The following is a 20,138-nucleotide window of genomic DNA, read 5'->3' on the forward strand; positions in this document are numbered from 1 at the left end:
TAGGACCCCAAACTTCACCTCCCATGCCTCAGTTTCCTCATCTGTAAAATGAAGATAACAGCAAGTACCCCCTTGAGTTGTTAAGAGGGTTAGATGCGTTAAATGTGAAAGAGCTTAGAGCAGTGCGGGCTTGCACAAAGCACTATTTAAACATTTGTTAGGTGAGTAAAGTGAGATCAAAGCTGGCCCTAGGCAGGATGCTCCCCGCTTCCCTCCTCGGCCCACTCCCCAGGTGGTTCTTACGTGAACAGAAGCCAAGCTTTCTCATTCTAGGTAAGCCATCTACACCCATGTGAGTGGTTTATCTAACCCATGTCTGGAGAATTCACTTCTGTTTAAAACATTCAGCTGAGTAAATTTTAAATATCTTGTTGGTTTCATGCAATAACTCACGAATCAGGCAGCCTCCCATCTAGTAGATGGAAAGGAGCTCTAAGGAGCTGCAGAAAGTGAAAGACTTAATAGGCAGAAGGGACAAGAAATGATACCGCCCCCAAAATGGAGCTGGTCATTGCAAGGTCACTTAGTTTAGGGATTGGCAGGGCCTATCAGGCAGATGACCTCACTGGTGCTGACCACATGATTCACGATTGACTAGCTAAGATCCCATTTCCGGGACACCCCAAACTACTTACACCTCCGTTTGGTGACATGGAGCTTAAGCATAGCTACAAGATTTTGGGCCTGTTGTCTTATTTTTAACTTTCTCTGAGGAAGCAATAAGTATAAAATTTTGGACAGCAGGGAAGAAAGGGGAGTGGGCTAAGACACCTGAACTAGGTCTGGCCTTTCCCACACAGTTCCCGGTAGCAGCCAACCCCAGGGAGACGGAGAAACCATCCACGCTCCCAGAGGCACTGCCGCTGCGGGCTCCATGGTCTGTCCAGTGAGGCACTCCCTTGGTCTCAGTACTTTAGGGAGCAGCACTTCAACCTCCTGCTGATCGCCTCGCATCCAGGCGAGGACAGGTGTGCCTTTGTCAGCTGAGCCAATGCATCATTTATGGGCATCAGTGTCTCAGAGCTTTTGTTGTGGGATATAATTCATAATCTGGCCCTGCTCACAAGGTCACATCTGCTAGGAAATGAAGCTAATAATTAATATACAATGTTGCACTGTTCATATTTAATGTTATTAGAATTACAATCCCACATGAGGACATCATGGAGATGTTAAGAAGTCACCGAGGCCCTTAATTCAGACCTGCATCACCTCTTGTGTGCACAGACCAAGCACAGGGCCCCTGAACACAGCACCGCTTTAAAAAAAAAAATGTGTAGCTTACACGCGGACAGAGTTCTGACCTTGTGGCTCATTACTGAAGAGAATTTGTACGGGGAGCTCTGCTAAGGAAATATTTACTTAGGACTAGATCAGTAGCAAATAACTAACACCAAAAGTGATAAAGCAAAAAATAACAAAGGAATGTAGATAAGGACACAGGTGTGCGCCTCTATCACAGATGGCGCCTCGGAAGCCAGCTTCCCGCAGAAGCGGCTTAGAGGATTGCCTCCCGCCCCAGGTTCCTGCCACGTTCGCCTGAGGCTCCTCCAAGGAATAAGCACTAACAGGCACCAGCCTCAAACCCAAGTTCCTCAGGCGGGGTCCCGGTGGCCCGCCGGGGTGAGGTGCACTGATGGACCTTAACAAGTGTATCCCAGTGGGATCGTACACTTTACACCGCGCCGGCTGAGAATGGGGGTTCAAGTTGCTCTGCATCCCCACCAACACTCTGAGCGCAGTCAGTCCTCTTACCCAGCTGTGTGTCCTAGTCTCTGGGGATGTGGTGAAGGGGAACTGTTCTCAGAGGACCTCTCACCCTGTCCTCTGGGTGCTCAGGAAGTCAGGGTTGCGGGGTTCTCCAGAGGAGATGCCGGGAAGGCTTAGGGAGGGCAGCAGGGCCGCCCCCTCCCTCCCAGCCCCGCCACCCAGCCCTGAGCGGGCTCACAGGTGTGTCAGGGTTTCCCTCTGGTTCCCTGGTCTCTGCTCTTCCTGCAGAGACCACACGCAGTTAGAACCCACCAGCTTTCTTCCCAAGAGGCCTGCAGCCAGGACACAGCATTCACTTCCTCTTGAGTCTGGTGAGGGCATCGGATCAGCAATTCTCACCGCAGCGGGGAGGAAAGGAAATGTTTGCCGTCTTGGCAATTATGCAGCTATAAATAGGTTCTCAGGGCCAGAGCGGCCTCTGATGAGGAACCCGGTTCTGCACAAATGTTGGATCTTCATTATGAGAGCAGATGGCACAGGGTCCAGAGAGGAGGCAGGGCCGAAGACCCCTGCAAACACGTGCGGAAGTGCTTTTCCTGGAGACAACCATGATGCTCCCGTGTGCAGACGTGTTTTATGCATGCTTCCCTTTTTGCCCATTAAAAAACATGTACCTGCAGGTTGAAATTTAATGAAATAATTATTGCTTCATCAAGGACATTCTTATGAGAAATTGGCTTAAATTTCTTTTTTTTGTCAATCCTCACCCAAGGATATTTTTTCCATTGATTTTTAGAGCAAGTGGAAGGGGGGGGGAGGGGGCAGGAGAGAGGAAGAGAGAGAGAGACAGAGGAAGAGAGATGTGAGAGACACACATCAACTGGTTGCCTCCTGAATGATCCCCGACCAGGGCCAGGGATCGAACCTGCAACCCAGCAATGTGCCTTTGACTGGTAATCGAACTGTGACTTCCTGGTTCGTAGGCACTCAACCACTGAGCCACACTAGCCAGGGCCTGGACTTTTTTCTTTTATGTCAAGTGCATGATGGTGAGAATACAATGATTAGGTACAGTTTGGTGTCACTGTCCAGATTCCTGCTACAGTGCTGGGAGTCTTACCCACCACTGCTTCTATACAATGAGAGAGATATTTACACAGTGAGAAGGCAATGCATGTCTTCATGCTCATGAGAAATAGTTTAACCTTGCAGACCTCCCAAAGGGCCTCAGGGACACACAAGCACCTGCAGATCACACCTTGTGAACTGCTGGACCAGCACGAGGCATAAAGTATTTGTTTTTAAAAAATATTTTTATTGATTTCAGAGAGGAAGGGAGAGGGAGAGATAGAAACATCAATGATGAGAGAATCATTGGTGGGCTGCCTCCTGCATGCCCCACACTGGGGATTGAGCCCACAACCTCCTGGGCTTCTGCCCTGACCAGGAACCAAACCTCTTGGTTCATAGGTCAATGCTCAACCACTGAGCCAAGCAGGCCGGGTGAGACAACCAGTATTAACATCAGCTATTGCTAGAAACAGGTAGGGACCCCTTCAGCTTCTAAGTCTAAGGCACAGGAAGGCTTGGTTCGGGTCCTGGGCAGATGGAAGGCCATTAGCTGGGCCTGGTTCATTTAAAACAGACCCGCCCCGCAGCCCTTTTCTGGGAAGCGCTCACACATTCGCTGGAGCAGACGGGGCCAGAACTGACCCTCACTCATGCCCAACTGGATGCTGTGTGAGGTGTGCTCCGGGGAACTCAGATGGAAACCAGGGAGGTTCTGGAGGAGAGAAAGTGGGCCAGGACTTCCTTCGGCAGATTGTGGGAAGGGCACTTTAAATTGTGGGCTCTGACATTATGCTAAGTGAAATAAGCCAGTCAATGAAGGAAAAATACCACATGATCTCACTCATTCATGGATAATAAAGACCATTATAAACTTTTGAACAATAATAGATACAGAGGTAGAGCTGCCTCAAACTGATTGTCAAACTGCAGCGGGAAGGCCAGGGAGGGTTGGGGGGCAGGAGGGAGGGGGGTAAGAGATCAACCGAAGGACTTGTATGCATGCATATGAGCATAACCAATGGACATAAGACACTGGGGGGTAGGGGAGGCCAGGGGATTGTCAAGGGCGGGGAAATAAAAAGGACACATATGTAATACCCTTTGTAATACTTGAAGCAATAAAAAATAAATATATAAATAAATAAATTGTGGGCTCTGAAGTGTGAGTGGCCCTGAGGACAGAGTGGGGAGAGGTGCAGTTTAAGGTCTAGTGACCCAAGATCCAGGATGCGAGGTCAGTCAGGGCTGTAAATGCTAACCAAGGAATGTGGGCTTTATTTAGCAGGCAACAGGGCGTTTGTTCACGATATGTGATCCTATACTTAAGGCAAATGAAAAAAAATTAAGGTATCGATCTGAGTAAACTTTTAGGAATGTTGACAAAATAGTCAGATGTCTAGTTATAATACCTAATTTATTTAGTTACACATGCATGTTTAAAATAACATTATATACAACAATACAGTAATACAAAATATTGCTTTTTCCCTCCATTCACATTTCAAGTAAAAATTTTATTCAAGCTCTCTACATGCATCTTAGGTGTCAATGTCTTCATCATCATCTAGAGCCACAGTCCTGAAGCGCATCTCCCTCACTGCGTCTAAGTTGCTTGGGAGGCAGCGTTTTAAAACACTTGAACGACAGTGTCATTGGGAAGTCTGACCCAAGCCGTGACGTTAGGACAGTCCCGCCCCAACTGATCATGGAGGTGCATGTTTGTGATCCTTACAACAAACTACGTACTCACTTATTGCTTTTGAAATTGCTCTTTAAAAGGCTGGTGTACAAAACTTGACTCTTATAATAATGAGGGAATATCCCCTGGAATAGTTACCAGATTCCTTACCTCCCCTCCTTTAACTCATGCGATAGGAGGAGCTGCTAACCGTGCCTGGACTAAAATAAGAGGAGAAACCAGAGGTAGAGCAGTTGTGGAGTGGACCGCGCCTGGTTATGGGTGTGTCTGTGAGTAAAGTGTGTTTTGGGAACAGAAAAGGAAAGAGCTCTGGGTCCGTTTTTTGGGGTGAAAAGGAAGGCATGACAAAAGGTGGGAGTGGACATCAAGGACTTGGAGAAAGGCAGTGAGGGGTGTCCTGCAGGCAATCAGGTGGCCGAGAGGACGGCCTCCCCAGGGAGTGATGGAGGAGGGAGCAAGGACCCAGAGTCACTGGCCAGGAATGTGTGGCCACGGACAACACTGAGACACAGTCCTGGTCTGGTTGGGGAGGAGTGGCCCGCCCATGTTAGGACTGGGAAGAAATTACACCATCTTGAGGGAAAAGCTACATGCAGATGTCCTGGGGGGACACTGTGGATTAGAAAAGGGGGGGCGGGTCCACCTAGACTTTGCAGGCCCCCAGCCCCCCAACAGGTTCCTTGCTCACTCCCATAATTGGCAGCTGATGAGCTGTCATTATTTGCTTCCTAGACTGCAAGGAGAGCAGGCGGCATGTGTGTCCTGGGTCCGCAGCTGTATCCGCAGCCAGCAGAACAGGCACAAAACAGGCCTCAGGAAACATGTGCTGAAGGAGAGGAGGGAAAACTGAAGAGGGAGAAAGGAAGAAGGAGGTGCCAGCAGCCTAAGTGAGGGACTTGCAAAGGACAGCAGGAGACAGGTCAGAAAGGCACGGCCAGGACCCCAGAGGGCAACTGGCATCAAGGCCCCGGGGGAGAAACTGAAAGGAAATGGACCGACTGCATTTGAGGAAAAGGTGCCCGTGGGACTGTGGGTGTGATCCCAACAGCCTGGTCTCAGCAGGAGGAATGTCACCTGCACCGTCTCCAGCAAAGGCACTGGGGCTGGGGAGCTGAAGACGGTGGGGCTGGGACTGGCCTCTGGTCTCGGACCTGCGCACTGACGACGACAGTGTGAGTGTCTGGGCGCTCTGGGCTTTGATAAGCATCTGAATACTAATAAAGGTTTATGTGCTTGTTTGAGTGGATCGTGAGTAGCAGGTCTCCAATTACATTTCTGAAAAGCCTGGGCTTTCCCAATAAAAAGGAATGAAAATATTCACTTCCCAATTCAGAGACTTTAAGGCAGTGATTCTCAAGTGCGGTCTCTGGAGCAACAGGGGCGGCATCTGGGAATCTGTTAAAAATTCAAAGTCTCAGGCTCCACCCCAGGCCGACTAAGTCCTGCTAAAACCCTGGGCGTGAACAAGTTCCCCAGGGGCCCCGATGCCTGTGAAAGTTTCAGAATGACTTTAAGGTAATGGATGACATGGAGTTAATTTGCATGTGTGTGTGTGGAAAGAGCATACACTGTATTTTTTGAAATTAAATACACTGGGGAAACATTGGTTAATGAGATTACACAGGTTGCAGTGTGTGATTCCACGCTGCATCATCTGTGTGCTCACCACCAGAGCCAGATCTCCTTCACCTTTTATCTGACCCCCGTCACCCTTCACATAGGTACTAAACTTAGGGATTTTGGTCTTAGAGAGGATTTTATGAATTTGACCCCAAAGCCAAGGGAAATAAAAGCAAAAATAAATGAATGGGACTATTTCAAACTAAAAAGCTTCTGCCCAGCAAAAGAAACCATCAAAAAACAAAAAGGCAGTTGAACGAATGGGAGAAGATATTTGCAAACAGCTCCTACAGGGGGTTAATATCCAAAATATATAAAGAACTCAAACAACTCCACACCAAAAAGACAAATAATCCAATTAAAAACGGGCAGAGGACCTGAACAGACACTTCTCCCAAGAAGACATACAAGTAGTCAACAGATATATGAAAAGATGATCAACTGCACTATTAGGGAAATGCAAATCAAAACTACAACGAGATACTCACATCTGTTAGAATGGCTATCATCAACAAGACAAGAAGAGGATGTGGAGAAAAAGGAACCCTCATTCACTGATGGTGGGAATGTAAACTGGTACAGCCACTATGGAAAATAGTATGGAGGTTCCTCAAAAAATTAAGATTGGAGTTACTATATGATTCAGCAACCCCTCTTCTGGGTATTTCCCGAAAAGCTTTAAAACATTTATTCTTAAAGATACATGCAACCCTATGTTCACTGCATTATTCATGGTGGCCAAGAAATGGAAACAAGCAAGTGTCCTGCGATAGAGGACTGGGTAAAGAAGATGTGGCACATATACACAATGGAATACTACTCAGCCGTAAGAAAAGATGAAATACTGTCATTTGCGACAACATGGATGGACCCTGAGAACATCATGCTAAGCAAGTAAGTCAGACAAAGTCAAGAACCATGATTTCACTCGTGAGATATACAACTGAAAGCAACAAATGAACAACAAGACAAACAAAAACTCTAAGACACACACAAAATTATGATGGTTTCCACAAGGAAAGGGGGATGTGTTTCATTTTAAAGCCACAACCCCCTAATTTTTCTTAAGCACGGACATCTGCTATACTAGTCTTTAGCGAGTACCAACCAGCAGCACATGAGAACAGCCAACAGCTGGCAGTAGAGTGGAGCAGTGGGAAGAGGGCGGTCTTGCCGTCGGACTTGATCCCTGGCTGTGAGACCTTGGAGAAATGCCTTTACCTCTTAAGCCTGTCTCCTCACTTACAACATGGTAAAAGTACCATTAATATTGCCACACGGGTCAGGTGAGATGGTGCTTGACACACAGTACGCACTGTTATGCTGGTTATCATCGTCAGCATTACAGTAGAGCTCAGGAGCCCATCACCGCATGGCATCAGCTCAATAGCCAGCTATGTTTCCCCAAGGCCAGGACTTTGAATCACATGCAGAGACTAACGTCAAAGGTCTTATTGGTAGTTCCTAAGAATTCACAGGGCCCCTACCCCTGCAGAGCCCGGGGCTGAGACGATCCCTGGCCTCCTCTCAGCCTTGCCCTGTGCAGAGAGACTTGCCACCATTCAGCCTCAGACAGCAAGGTGCCACCTCTTCCTGTCAACCAGGGCTCAGCACCAAGTGTCTGGTCTTGAGTGAGCAAACGGAGCGGCACAGCAATGGGTCCTGAGGGGCTCTGGAAGGCAGATGCTGAAAAAGGGTGAGGTCAGAGGTCACGGAAGGATGGAGCCCTCTCCTTGAAGGTCTCCCTAAGGGTTAGGAAAACCTGATGACTTCCAGGAGGACTTTGGAAGGACAGGGTGTTGAATAACAGGCTCAAGAGGTCATTTTGAGTCAAAAATACCAGCACACATTTTTGATGGAACTTTCAACTTTTATCTCCTCTGTAGAATGGGAGCTCCAAGTGGCCCGGGAGTTGGTTTTCCTGCTTCCTGTGTCCCTGCACCACGCCTGGCACTTAGTAGACATTAACATGCTTCTGAGAGCGTGAGCACTTGCTAAACCAGTGGTCTTGTCATCCAAAGGAACAAAGGTTGCTCTTTGCCAAACCTCAGGTCGGGGAGGAGCACTGGGACTCTGGTGAGCCCACGAGGCTCGGTCCTGCTCAGAGCCACCCATGTTAGTTGGCGGCCCAGGTGCTCCTCAGCTAGAGCCTTTTCCACAAGGTGAGCGGCATGTGGGACTCTTACTGTGACGCAGGCAAAGGCCAGCTTGGAATCATTTAGGGGTGAGCCCAAAGGTACATTCAAGACAGGGACCCTGGTGCTTGCTCCTTGGCAAATCCTGGTTCCCTTCACGCTGAGCTTAAGCCCTCTCTTCCTAGGCATCGTGCCCACCCCAGAGGGGCCAGCTGCCCAGCCTGTGCTCCTATAGGTGCCGGTGGTGTCGGGGGGTAGGTGGGGTGGATGCATTATCACCCTGAGGCAGGGGCTTGTTTATTCCAGATGAGATCCGACACCCTGCCTGTGCCTGACTAGGTGGTTTGATGTTTGCACAAAATTATGAAGGCAGAAACACCACCCTGTGTGACAGGCAAGATAGCTTCTGCCTCTGAACATAAATGCCCCCAGACCTTTGCTGCCACTGGTCCCTCCAATGCCCTCCATGGCCCTTTCCACATGTCCCAAAGCCACCGTACCGAACTTCCTACTAGGAGCCAACCCCAATCCTCCCTATGCAGAGGCCTCCTCAGTGCCAGTGCTCACAGAGTGACTGTCAGTGCGGGTCTGAGTTGCAACCTTGAAGGGTTTTGCTGGGATTTACGTCCACTCAGCTAATGGCCAGAGACCTTGATCAGCATTTACAAATTTTCTAATTATGCCCTCCACCATTTTAAGTTTGTATCAGTTACCCAATAGAAATGCCCTCTACTTTGTGGGGGTTATTACAGTTGCTAAAAGTGGCGATGGTTTGTCCTTCAGAAGGATGCTGGGAAATATGGAAGGCCTGAGTGCTAATGGGGACTATCCCACAGCAGGGCAAGGACTCGCCCTTTTCCTGGGCCCGAGGAGCTTGTCCCTGCAAAAGAGGGAGTGTCTTTTAGTTCTATTAGTTTAGGACTCCATTTGGAGAGAATACACAAAATGACCAAGATTTACTAAGGACATATTCTCCAGAATTCAGTGGTCCTTGGCACACACAATCATAGAGCAGCCTGGTAGCATTTTACCAAGGGCCTTTGAGTGCATGCAACAAAAGCTCACTTTAGACTGATTTCAAAAAGCCAAAATTCATCCTCAGGCTGCCTGAGGGGTTAATGGAGTCCACAGCAAGGCTCTCGAGCTGGATCCAGACCCCATCAAGTCCTCAGGCTCCCAGGGCAGCTGCTTTTCAGACCCCTTTCTCTCTGTATTTCTACTTCTAAACCGCTCTGCCTGTCCATGCAGTGCTGGCGAAAGTGTCCTACCTAACTTTTAAGATGGTGTCCGGTATCCCTTATTCCCCCTGCAGAATTCTTAAGATAAAGAATTTTCTTGGGCATGTTTGGATCAGGAGTTCAACCCTGGTCCAATTGACTGCTATGTGGGAGAGGGGAGGGAAAGGTCAGTGTATGCGAACATGGGCCCCACTCCTGTCAGAGTGAGGGCAGGGTCCGGGTGAGCCAGGCAGGCACCCTCACTCATTAGAGTGAGGTCAGCCACTTCAGGTTCTTAGCTATCAGTACTTCAATGAAACAGCAAAGTATGTAACTTTCTACGATTCAGTGACCTTCCCCTCCAAATTCCTACTGAACTAGTCAGTTTCAGTTCCGTAAATTACTTACATTTCATAAAGCTCTACTGAATACTGCTTCCTGTTTATTGCTCTTCACTGGACTGGAGCAAGTTAGATGACCTGGAGCACGGAACTCCAGCGGAGAAGTCCTAATGCTCACATTTGCTTCTTACTTTTATCAAATCTTTCAGGAGTGATAAGGATAGATCAAGTTGCAAAAGCTATCACTTTCTCACTATTTTCCTAACAATATGCATTGATCTCAACAACATAAGGATGGATATTTAACTAATTCCTTGAACCTATAAAAACCCTGCCAGGGAATCATTTCTTTTTTTTAAATCCTCACCCAAGGATTTTTAGAGAGTGGAGGAGAGAGGGAAAGATAGAGAGAAATATTGATGTGATAGAAACACATAGATTGGTTGTCTCCTGCACGAGCCTGACCAGGGCCTGGGCCGGGGAGGAGCCTACAACCAAGGTACGCACCCTTGACAGGAATCGAACCCGGGTGCTCTACCTACTGAGCCCAACGGGCTGGGGCAGGAATCACATTTTGTGGGCGCACTGCACACAGTCTGAAACACAGTGGGTAATCAAGATAAGTACAAGGATCTACTTTAGGTCACATATTAAATCTGGCAAATATTTCAGGTCACATTCTGCTTCTGTCCCATGGCAGGTGGGGCAGACAAAGTAATCGAGTCTCAAACTTGCTATTCTTCCTAGAAGAACCCTACAACTACTAACATCCTTAGCTCAGAAGCACAAAATGTACACAAAGAATTGATCAGATGGTATCTTAATGAAAAGCACTAATTTAAATAGCCTAGAGCTTCACAGAAATTGTTACTCCAAAACATGCAGAGGCAGCAAGAGTCACCTAAAACCACACTTTATCCTATGACCTTTATGTTGCTTTTCTTTAATTTAAAGATTGAAGCAAAGTGAAATGGATGGAGATATTTTGTTAAAAGAACAAAATGAGTTAGTCACAGAACATACACCTCATAAAACATTAGGTCTAAGTCTAGCAGTAGCTCATATTCTGGGTTTTTGTAAAGCAAATGGAAATATTTGGAAGAATCAACAATTTTAATAAGAGCTATAAATGCCCTGAAAGCAGAAAGTTGACACAATTTTAAATATAATTCAGATATATATTTAAAATCAAACACAATTAAATAGAATATGGTTTAAGTACATGAATACTTCAGCTCTAGAAGAATAACAGAGGTGGTACATAGTACCAAAAACTTATACACAGCCTTCTTGCTTCTTCTGTTGATGAAAGAGTGTGCCTCCCTCTATACAATCAAATATTGCAGTGGAATAAATTCTCTATTCATTCAAGACTTTCTCAAGGACAGAGGTGATTAATAATTACATATATTTATATATATCTTTTAAATCTTTTTTTTGTGTGTTTTTTTTTTGCAAAGTCTAAGCACAAGCAGTCACACCTAAGAACACTCTTTCCTCTCAGACAGTCTTATGTGGTGGGAACCGCTACATCGCCTGGCCAGCGGAGTGCGTTCGCCAACGCGGCAGCCCAACAGCAGACCCAGAAGCCAACGGAGCAGAAGTGCAGCAAGGCAGTCTATGACTGTCCTAGAGACAGGCAGGAGGGAGGCCACCCGCTGCATACTTTCCAGCTCAGAGCAAAGAAAGAGGAGACAATTAAAAATGAGTGCTTTTCCTCCCCCCAGACCCTGCTCTCTCACCTTCTTAAAAACAAACAACCATACAATCCAGCAATAAACATTGCTCAAGGTCCCACAGGGGGACACTGGAGTGACCGTTAGGATGTTTTCTGAAGGGAAGTTAGATGACCTGGAGCACGGAACTCCAGCGGAGAAGTCCTAATGCTCGCAGCACAGGAGATTCGCCCTGTGGCTAGCGGGGGAGAGACCGGCTGTAAGTATACTGCATCTCAGGAGCCATTAAAATAGGAAAATTGGATAGTGTCGCCAAAAGGAAGGACAATGTCACTTGGACTTGACCTGTGACATATCAGCTTCCTTCCAAACCAATGCCTTTGTGCAGGCAGACTACACAGTGAGCCTCGCCCCGTGCCACTGAGGAACAGGGTCTGAGCACCGCACCGCCACCCTAGCTGCCCGGCTCTCTCGGAGGGGCTGACTCCCACTTGTTTCAAGAGGCCAAAGCAAAGCACCTCTGGTACCCACTTCACGATGCCGTTAAGGGTGGGCGACCACTACAGAATGTGCATCAACTACCAGCTCTACGCTTACCTGCCTGCCACAGTATGTGGTCCCTGTCTGTTCCAGTGGACTAAAACTCTCTCATAAATGGGTTATTGCCATTAGAAACTACTAATGTTCTAATAATGTAAACAATACCACTTTGTCTCTTTATGACTTTCGCTTGTGAACATCTTGTGCAGCAAATACGTCTACGTGTCACTCTGCTTATGGTGGAAGTCCAGGATTGTCTGCCACTCTGCTGGGATCAACAGCTGATACATCAGAGAAAAGAAACACAGAGCTTTGTTTTCATTGGCCGTGTGAGAAATCCAACCAAAGGAAAAACGTTCTTATTTTTCAAAAGCAGATTTCCTTTATCTCAGGGATTGAGTCATAGCTGAAAAAAAGAAAAAGAAAAAGGTCAGATTCATTTCTATAACCAGGGATACAGGATGTTACAGACTAAGGAAGAAGGGAACCAACACTTAGTGAATGTTTACTACACACCAGTTCCGACTACCACACGAGAGGTAAAACACTACAATTATCTTTATTTACAAATGTGTGAATGAAAGTTTAAAGAAGTTAAGTAACTTATCCTAAGGTTACTACATAATAAGGACTGGCACCCAGAATTGCTTTTATCTTTCCGTTTTGGCAATAGATATTAGAACAAAATATCTACTTTCTGACAGACTAATTCTGCCTCTAGGAATGAACCCAACAGCATACTCCTAAGAGAGGGCAAGGACTTACATATACAGACTCTCATTAGAATATTGTTTGTAACAGGGAAAAACCCAAAACAACCTAAATGACCAGGCACAGCGGATTCATTAAGTGAAGGAAGAACCACGATATGAAAGTCAAATGCCCTCGGAAGAAAAAATGACCACACTTGTGAGGCCGAGAGCCTGTTTGCTCGCAGGACTGGGAGGAGACAAACATCACAGAAGACATCATGGTCCGTGTTATTTGTGAGGTGGGGCATCCACACAGGAAACAATTCGGTAATGCTTGTAAGGCAGTTTATGTTCAATGCCAAGTGCTCTTTCGGCAAATGCAGAGTAGCCGATTCAAAGCAGAGAGGTAGCAACACAGGATAAAGAGGACTTCTCACGTTCATAAAATCATGGAATGAGAGAAGGGGATCTTAAGAGATTTTTCTTGTCCAATTTCTCTGATTTCTGGTGAGAATATAAGAGACTGGAAAAGGATAGTAATTTGCAAAAGGCCACACGTACTGACTGAAATGCGCTTCTGGTGAACCAGTGCTGCTGGCCGTGTGCTTTCCCACCAGGCACTGCTGGTCCGAGAGGGCACGCAAACAGACACCCTGGCAGCCAAAGAGAAGGCCCAGCAAGCCTAAAACACCCAAACACTGCAAAATATATCTGTGCACCTTAAACATGAAAAGCACATGGCAATAACATCTGAATATACCTCGAATGAAAAGCCTAATTTTATACATATGCTTTCCAAAATGGTTTTTCTTTTTTTAATACAGTGGAATCTCAGTTCTTGATCTTAATTTGTTCTGGAAGGCTGTTCGAGAAGTGATTTGTTCAAAAACAAAATCACTTTCCCCCGTTAGAAATAATGTCAATTAATTCGTTCCAGACCTCCAAACAATTCCATTTTAACCTTTCTTATATACAGTAAAAGTCTAATGCACTATTTAATCTATAAACAAACACTTCATTTCTTAAATTTATCGAACCATCCCTACTAGCCTTAAAGCAGCGGTTCTCAACCTGTGGGTCACGACCCCTTTGGGGGTTGAACTACCCTTTCACAGGGGTCGCCTAAGACCATCGGAAAACACATATATAATTACATATTGTTTTTGTGATTAATCACTATGCTTTAATTATGTTCAATTTGTAACAATGAAAATACATAACAGTAGCAAAATGACAGTTATGAAGTAGCAATGAAAATAATTTTATGGTTGGGGGTCACCACAACATGAGGAACTGTATTAAAGGGTCACGGCATTAGGAAGGTTGAGAACCACTGCCTTAAAGGAATCACTTCCAGCACTCATTCCAGGAGTGTCTTTCACGATTCAGCAGGTGGCTTCTTCTCTTGCTGTCACTGGCTACCTGCTTTTCATTTATCCAAATCAATAACAGTTTTGTTTTTTAAATATACTTTTATTGATTTTAGAGAGAAAGGGAGAAGAAGAGTGAGATAGAAACATCAATGATGAGAGAAAATTATTGATCAGCTGCCTCCTGCACGCCCCACACTGGGGATCGAGCCCACAACCCGGGCATGTGCCCTTGACCAGAATCGAACCTGGGACCCTTTAGTCCACAGGCTGATGCTTTATCCTCTGAGCCAAACCAGCTAGGGCTCAACAATCGTTTTTCTACCTCTTTATTTGCTTGTGATCATTGTTTCCTTCACACCTTAGCAACATTAGCACTCTTGATTGCCTACGTTTTAAAATTGTGCTCATTTCTCTAGCAACAACAACAACAAACCCACAAAAATATTCACAGCACAATTTCTTGAGATGTTATGGTAAACTGACTCATACTAGCACATTCTCTCCTTTGTGGCCTGAGAAACACTTTTTGTCATGCTGATGTATCAGCCAGAAAGGGTTGTAGAAAACCAAGCTCTTTCAATAACTGAGACATTTTTTCCACGTGAACAACTTGGTTGAGAACGCATTGTTCGAGATGGGAGATATTTAAAAACCAAGGTTTGACTGTATTTTTATTGATTTTTAGAGAGAGATGAAGAGAGATGGAGGAAGAGAGAAACATCGATGTGAGAGTCAAACATTGATTGGCTGCCTCCTGCATGCCTCCCATTGGGATGGAGCCCAATGGAGCCATAACCTGCGCATGTGCCCAATTGGGAATCCAGCCAGCAACCTTTCAGTGCACGAGACAATGCCCAACCAACTGAGCCACACCTGCCAGGGTCCAAAATAGTTTCTAAAAAACATTTTCATATTCACAAACATTTGACCATCAACATAATGGGGAATCACAAAAAAACAACTACCTTGCACTTCTTAATACACCTTTATCTTGCTCTCTGCTATTCTAGGTTTGAGGGAGCCAATAACATTAAATATAGACAAAAATTATCACCCTCAAGAAGAAAAGAAGATAGAGTCTGCAAAACTGAACAGAGCTTTGGCAAGAATCAGCTCAGTAAAAACATAAAAATTAAACCAAGCTCTGTATATCAACTGTAATTAAAAAATTAAAGTTAACAAAATTAAATCAAGCTCTGCTAATGACAGTTCTTAGAGTGACAAGTTGGCTAGAAAGTTAACAAGGAAAAAGTGGTATTGGACCTAAATCTAAATTCAAGCCCTCCAAACTATTGAGGGTTATATGGGATGTTATTTGAACATATTTAATGATTCTTAATTTTTGGTAATGTAAATGATAGAGGAGTTTAATGATGTCACAAAAATATGATGAGAAATTCTCCTATCACATTAAATTTTTGTGACTCAACTGAAGTTAGAGAAAGCAACATGGTTGAAGGTTGAACTAAGAATGTTCGGCTTGAAGAACAGACTGGGAGGGAACTAAGTGGCTGTCTTCAATTTTCTAAAGGTTACTTGTGTGGTTCTTGTGGGCAAAGCTAGAACTAGCTGGTGAAGCTATAGAGAAAGAGTATTACTTCTTGGCAAGTCAGAATTCCCTAATCACACCCATTCAATTCACTCCTTCTTAAAATAGCACTATTAAAATGCCACACTACTTCAGATATTAAAATGCCACACTACTTCAGATGAACGAAAATACTGACAGGAGAGGAAACAACAACAAAGCTGCAAAAGCTGGAAGCAAGTGGAGTAACAGAAAAGGGAAAAAAGCTGGGAAGCAACCTGATTTACAACCCGGAGCTCCTCATAGCCAGGGGATTGGTGTCCCCAGTACTTATGGTAAAGGGAGTAGGGTGGATACAAACATAGGGATTTCTTCAAAGCCTGGTTTTAGAAATTAACACTCTACAGCTATTCCAACATTCTGATCAGCCCGAAAACCAACACAAGCAGAATCATCTGAGACTGCTTCTCTGAGCAGATTAAAATTTAGGGTCATATATTAGGCAAGACCAAGGACAAGGGTGCTATACTGAAAAGAGAACAATTGGGGGGGAGGGGTATAAATAATGAATACTGAGCCTTCTCTAGCTTTTTTCCACGTGGCTCCCAGAACATAACATTAGCAGTCTGATCTTTGTCCTCCAGGCAGGAGACTGGTACAGTTTTCATTGAGGAATATGATCAGTCCAACAATAAAGAACTTAGTTCCCTAAGGAAACCTGCGTAGCTTATGTTTCACTTATTAAGAAACTACCAAATGGTTTTTCAAAGTGGCTGTAGCATTTTACATTCCCACCAGTAGTGTATTGAAGTTCAAATTGCTTTACAACCTTGCAAACACATGATACTGTCAGTCTTTTTAATTTTAGCCATTCTATTGGGTATGGAGCTGTATATCACTGACTTTACCTTGCATTTCCCTAATGACTAATGATGTTGAGCTAGCTCTTTGCATGTGAATATTGGCCATCTGTATATCTGTGTGTAATGTCTGTTGATATCTTTTGACCATTAAAAAAAACATCAGATCGTTGCTCTTCTTAATGAGTTGAAAAGTTCTTTGTATTATTTTGGATACAATTCCTTTATCAGAAGGATGTTTGGCAAATATCTTCTCCCAGTTCATAATTTGCCTTTTCATTTTCTTCACAATGTCTTTTAATGAGTAGTTTTTAGTTTTAATGAAGTTCAGTTTATCAGTTTTTCTCTTTTATATCTCATGCTTTGTATGAACTAAGAAACTTTGCCTAACTTAAACCACAAAGATTTTCTCCTATAAGTTTTATAGTTTTAGTTCTTACATTTAGGTCTATGATCCATTTGGGGTTGATTTCGTATATGCTGTAAGGAACAAGACTCATTTTCTCCTCCCTTCTCCATATGTATATCTAGTTGTTTCTATACTATAAACTAAAAAGACATTATTTTTCTCATTGAATTACCTTGGCACATACAGGGCAAAAGGAAGTTTACAGTTGTTGGTATGGAAAATAATACAATAATTCATAATAATACAAGAATAAACTTTGTTTCGTGCACTCACAACTGTAAACCTACTTTTGCCCCACCCTGTATATAAAAAATCAATTGACTTCATAATTAGGGTCTGCTTCTGCACCCTATTTGTTCAACAATCTTTGTCTACCCCTATGTAATATTACACCACCTTGATCATGTAGCTTTACAATACGTGTAAAGCCAAGCAGTGTTAGTCTTACAATTTTGTGCTCCTTTTCCACAACTTTTTTGTTATTTTAGTTCATTTACATCTCCCAATAAATATTATTATGATCTTGTCAATGTCTATAAAAAAAAGACTGCTGGAACACTGAATCTATTAGTAATCCTATATAATAAAAGCTAATATACAAATTTTCTCCCTTGGAAGTTCAACCACTCACTATGACGTGTGCTGACCACCAGGGGGCAGTGCAGAACAAAGGAAGGCTCTGGCCAGCAGCCAGCAGCCGGGGAAGGAAGGCCTCGATCAGCCTGATCGCAGGCCAGGCCTAAGGACTCTACCTGTGCAAGAATTTTGTGCACCAGGCCTCTAGTCTTGAATAATGTACAACATAGTAACTATAATTAATACCACTGTATTGTGTATTTGAAAGTTGCTAAGAGAGATCTTCAAAGCTCTCATTACAAAAACAATTGTAACTGTGTATGGTGAATTAAGTAGACTTATTGTGGGGATCATTTCCCAATGCAAACAAATATTGAATCAATATGCTGTATACCTGAAACTAGTATTATATGTCTATTATACCTCAATCATCATCATCATTGGGAGAAATAACACCTTAGCCACATTCTTTTGATTCACAAACATGATGTTTTTATTTAAATCTTTAATTTGGCTCAGTTGTTTTATAGTTTATATTGTACAAATCTTATACATATTTTGTTAAACATATTCCTAAGAATTTGATGGTTTCCAATGCTACTATAGATTGTATTGTTTTTAGATTTTCAATGTCCAATTGTTAATTGCTAGTATATAGAAATGCAATTCATTTTTGTATGTTAACCTTATATAATGCAGCATTGCTAAACTTAGCAGTTGTAATAGCTTTTCTGTAGATTACTTAAGACACTACTGCCCAACAGAACTTTCTGTAATGTTCTGTATCATTCATACATGGCTCCTCAGTCACTACCATATTGGATAAAGCAGCCTTAGGAATTTCTAAAGAAATAATGATGCCTTCTGCAAAGACAGCCAGTTTTAGTCCTTCCTTTATGATCAATATGCCTTCTTGCACTGGCTAGGATCTCCAGTGCAAATGTTTTAAAATGGACATCCTTGCCTTCTTCCTACTTAAAAAGAAGCATTCATTTATATGCATATATGCATAACCCATGGACACAGACAAGAGGGTAGTGAAGGCCTGGGGCAGGCCAGAAGGAGTTATGGGGGAAAAGGAGGATGTATGTACTACTTTCAACAATTAAGATAAAAAAAAAATAGAAGCATTCAGTCTTTTCCATTAATATGATTTTAGCTGTCAGTTTAATCAGGTTTAGGAAGTTCCTTTCTGTTCCTTGTTTCCTTATAGTTTTGTAATCAACGATTGTTGATTTTTGTCAATTTTTTTCTGCATCTATTGCAGCAGTTCTCAACCTGTGGGTCGCGAACAATGAAAATACATCCTGCATATCAGATATTTACATTATGATTCATAACAGTAGCAAAATTACACTTATGAAGTAGCAACGAAAATAATTTTATGGTTGGGGGTCACCACAACATGAGGAACTGTATTAAAGGGTCGTGGCATTAGGAAGGTTGAGAACCACTGATTGAGATGATCATGTTTTTGTTTTTATGATGAATTACTATAATTGATTTTGAAATATCAAAACAACCTTGCTTTCCTGAAATGTACTATCCTTTTTATATATTTCTGATGTATTTCCTTATATTTGTTAAGGATTTTACATGTATGTTCATGAGGTATATTAGTCTCTAGTTTCCTTTTCCTGTAATGTCTTTGATGTTTGGTGTTACAGTAATACTGGCCTCATTAAATGTACTGAAAAATATTACCTCTTTAATTTTCTGGAAGTCTGTCTAGAATTGGTACTATTTCTTCTTTAAATTCTATCTAGGCCTGGAGTTTTCTTTGTGAAAAGGTTTTTAACTACAAATTCAATTCCTTTTATCTCCCTGCCCCTGCAATTTGACTGATATCATGTAAATTTAAGGAATGTAACATGATTTGATACACATATGTAATGCAAAATGATTACCACAATAAGATTAGTTATTATATTTATCACCTTACATAATTATTATTTTTTAAAATATAGAATCTGCTTTTTAAAAAAAAAAATATATATATATATTTTTTTTTTAAATATATTTTATTGATTTTTTACAGAGAGGAAGGGAGAGAGATAGAGAGTTAGAAACATCGATGAGAGAGAAACATCGATCAGCTGCCTCCTGCACATCTCCCACTGGGGATGTGCCCGCAACCCAGGTACATGCCCTTGACCGGAATCGAACCTGGGACCTTTCAGTCCGCAGGCCGACGCTCTATCCACTGAGCCAAACCGGTTTGGCAAAAAAAAATATATTTTTTAAAATTGATTTCTGAGAGGAAGGAAGAGGGAGAGAGAGAAAGAGAGAGAGAAAAAAACATCAATGATAAGAATCATTGATTGGCTGCCTCCTGCAGGCCCCACACTGGGGATCAAGCCTGCAAACTGGGCATGTGTCCTGACCAGGAATCTAACTGTGACTTCCTGGTTCATAGGTCGACGCTCAACCACTGAGCCTCGCTGGCCGGGCCATAATTATTTTTTTAAATAGTGAGAATATTTAAGATCTACTCTATAAGTAACTTTCAAGTATATAATACAAAACTGTTAACTATAGTCACCATGGTGTGCATTAGATCCCCTGAACAAATTCCTCCTATAACTAACTAGAAGGCTGTACTCTGTGACAAATGTTTCTCCATTTCCTCAAACCCTCAGCACCTGATAACCACCATTCTTCTCTTTATTTTTTTTAAATATATTTTATTGA

At 43.4% G+C, this 20,138-nt stretch overlaps 1 protein-coding gene across 2 annotated transcripts in view; it reads right to left on the reverse strand.

The window, feature by feature from the left end:
* Positions 1–4,178: 4,178 nt before the first annotated feature.
* AKAP10 (A-kinase anchoring protein 10) overlaps positions 4,179–20,138 on the reverse strand; it is a 101,504-nt gene continuing 85,544 nt past the window's right edge. For both annotated transcript variants that reach the window (XM_070394735.1, XM_070394734.1), the window contains one exon: positions 4,179–12,415. In XM_070394735.1, coding sequence (XP_070250836.1) covers positions 12,410–12,415 — 6 coding nt within the window. In that variant the 3' untranslated portion in view covers positions 4,179–12,409. The remainder of the gene's footprint in view (positions 12,416–20,138) is intronic.

This window comes from Myotis yumanensis, unplaced genomic scaffold (genome assembly GCF_028538775.1).
Source record: "Myotis yumanensis isolate MYYU_CA2020_CCGP unplaced genomic scaffold, mMyoYum1.0.hap1 SCAF_16, whole genome shotgun sequence".
Lineage (NCBI taxonomy): Eukaryota > Metazoa > Chordata > Mammalia > Chiroptera > Vespertilionidae > Myotis > Myotis yumanensis.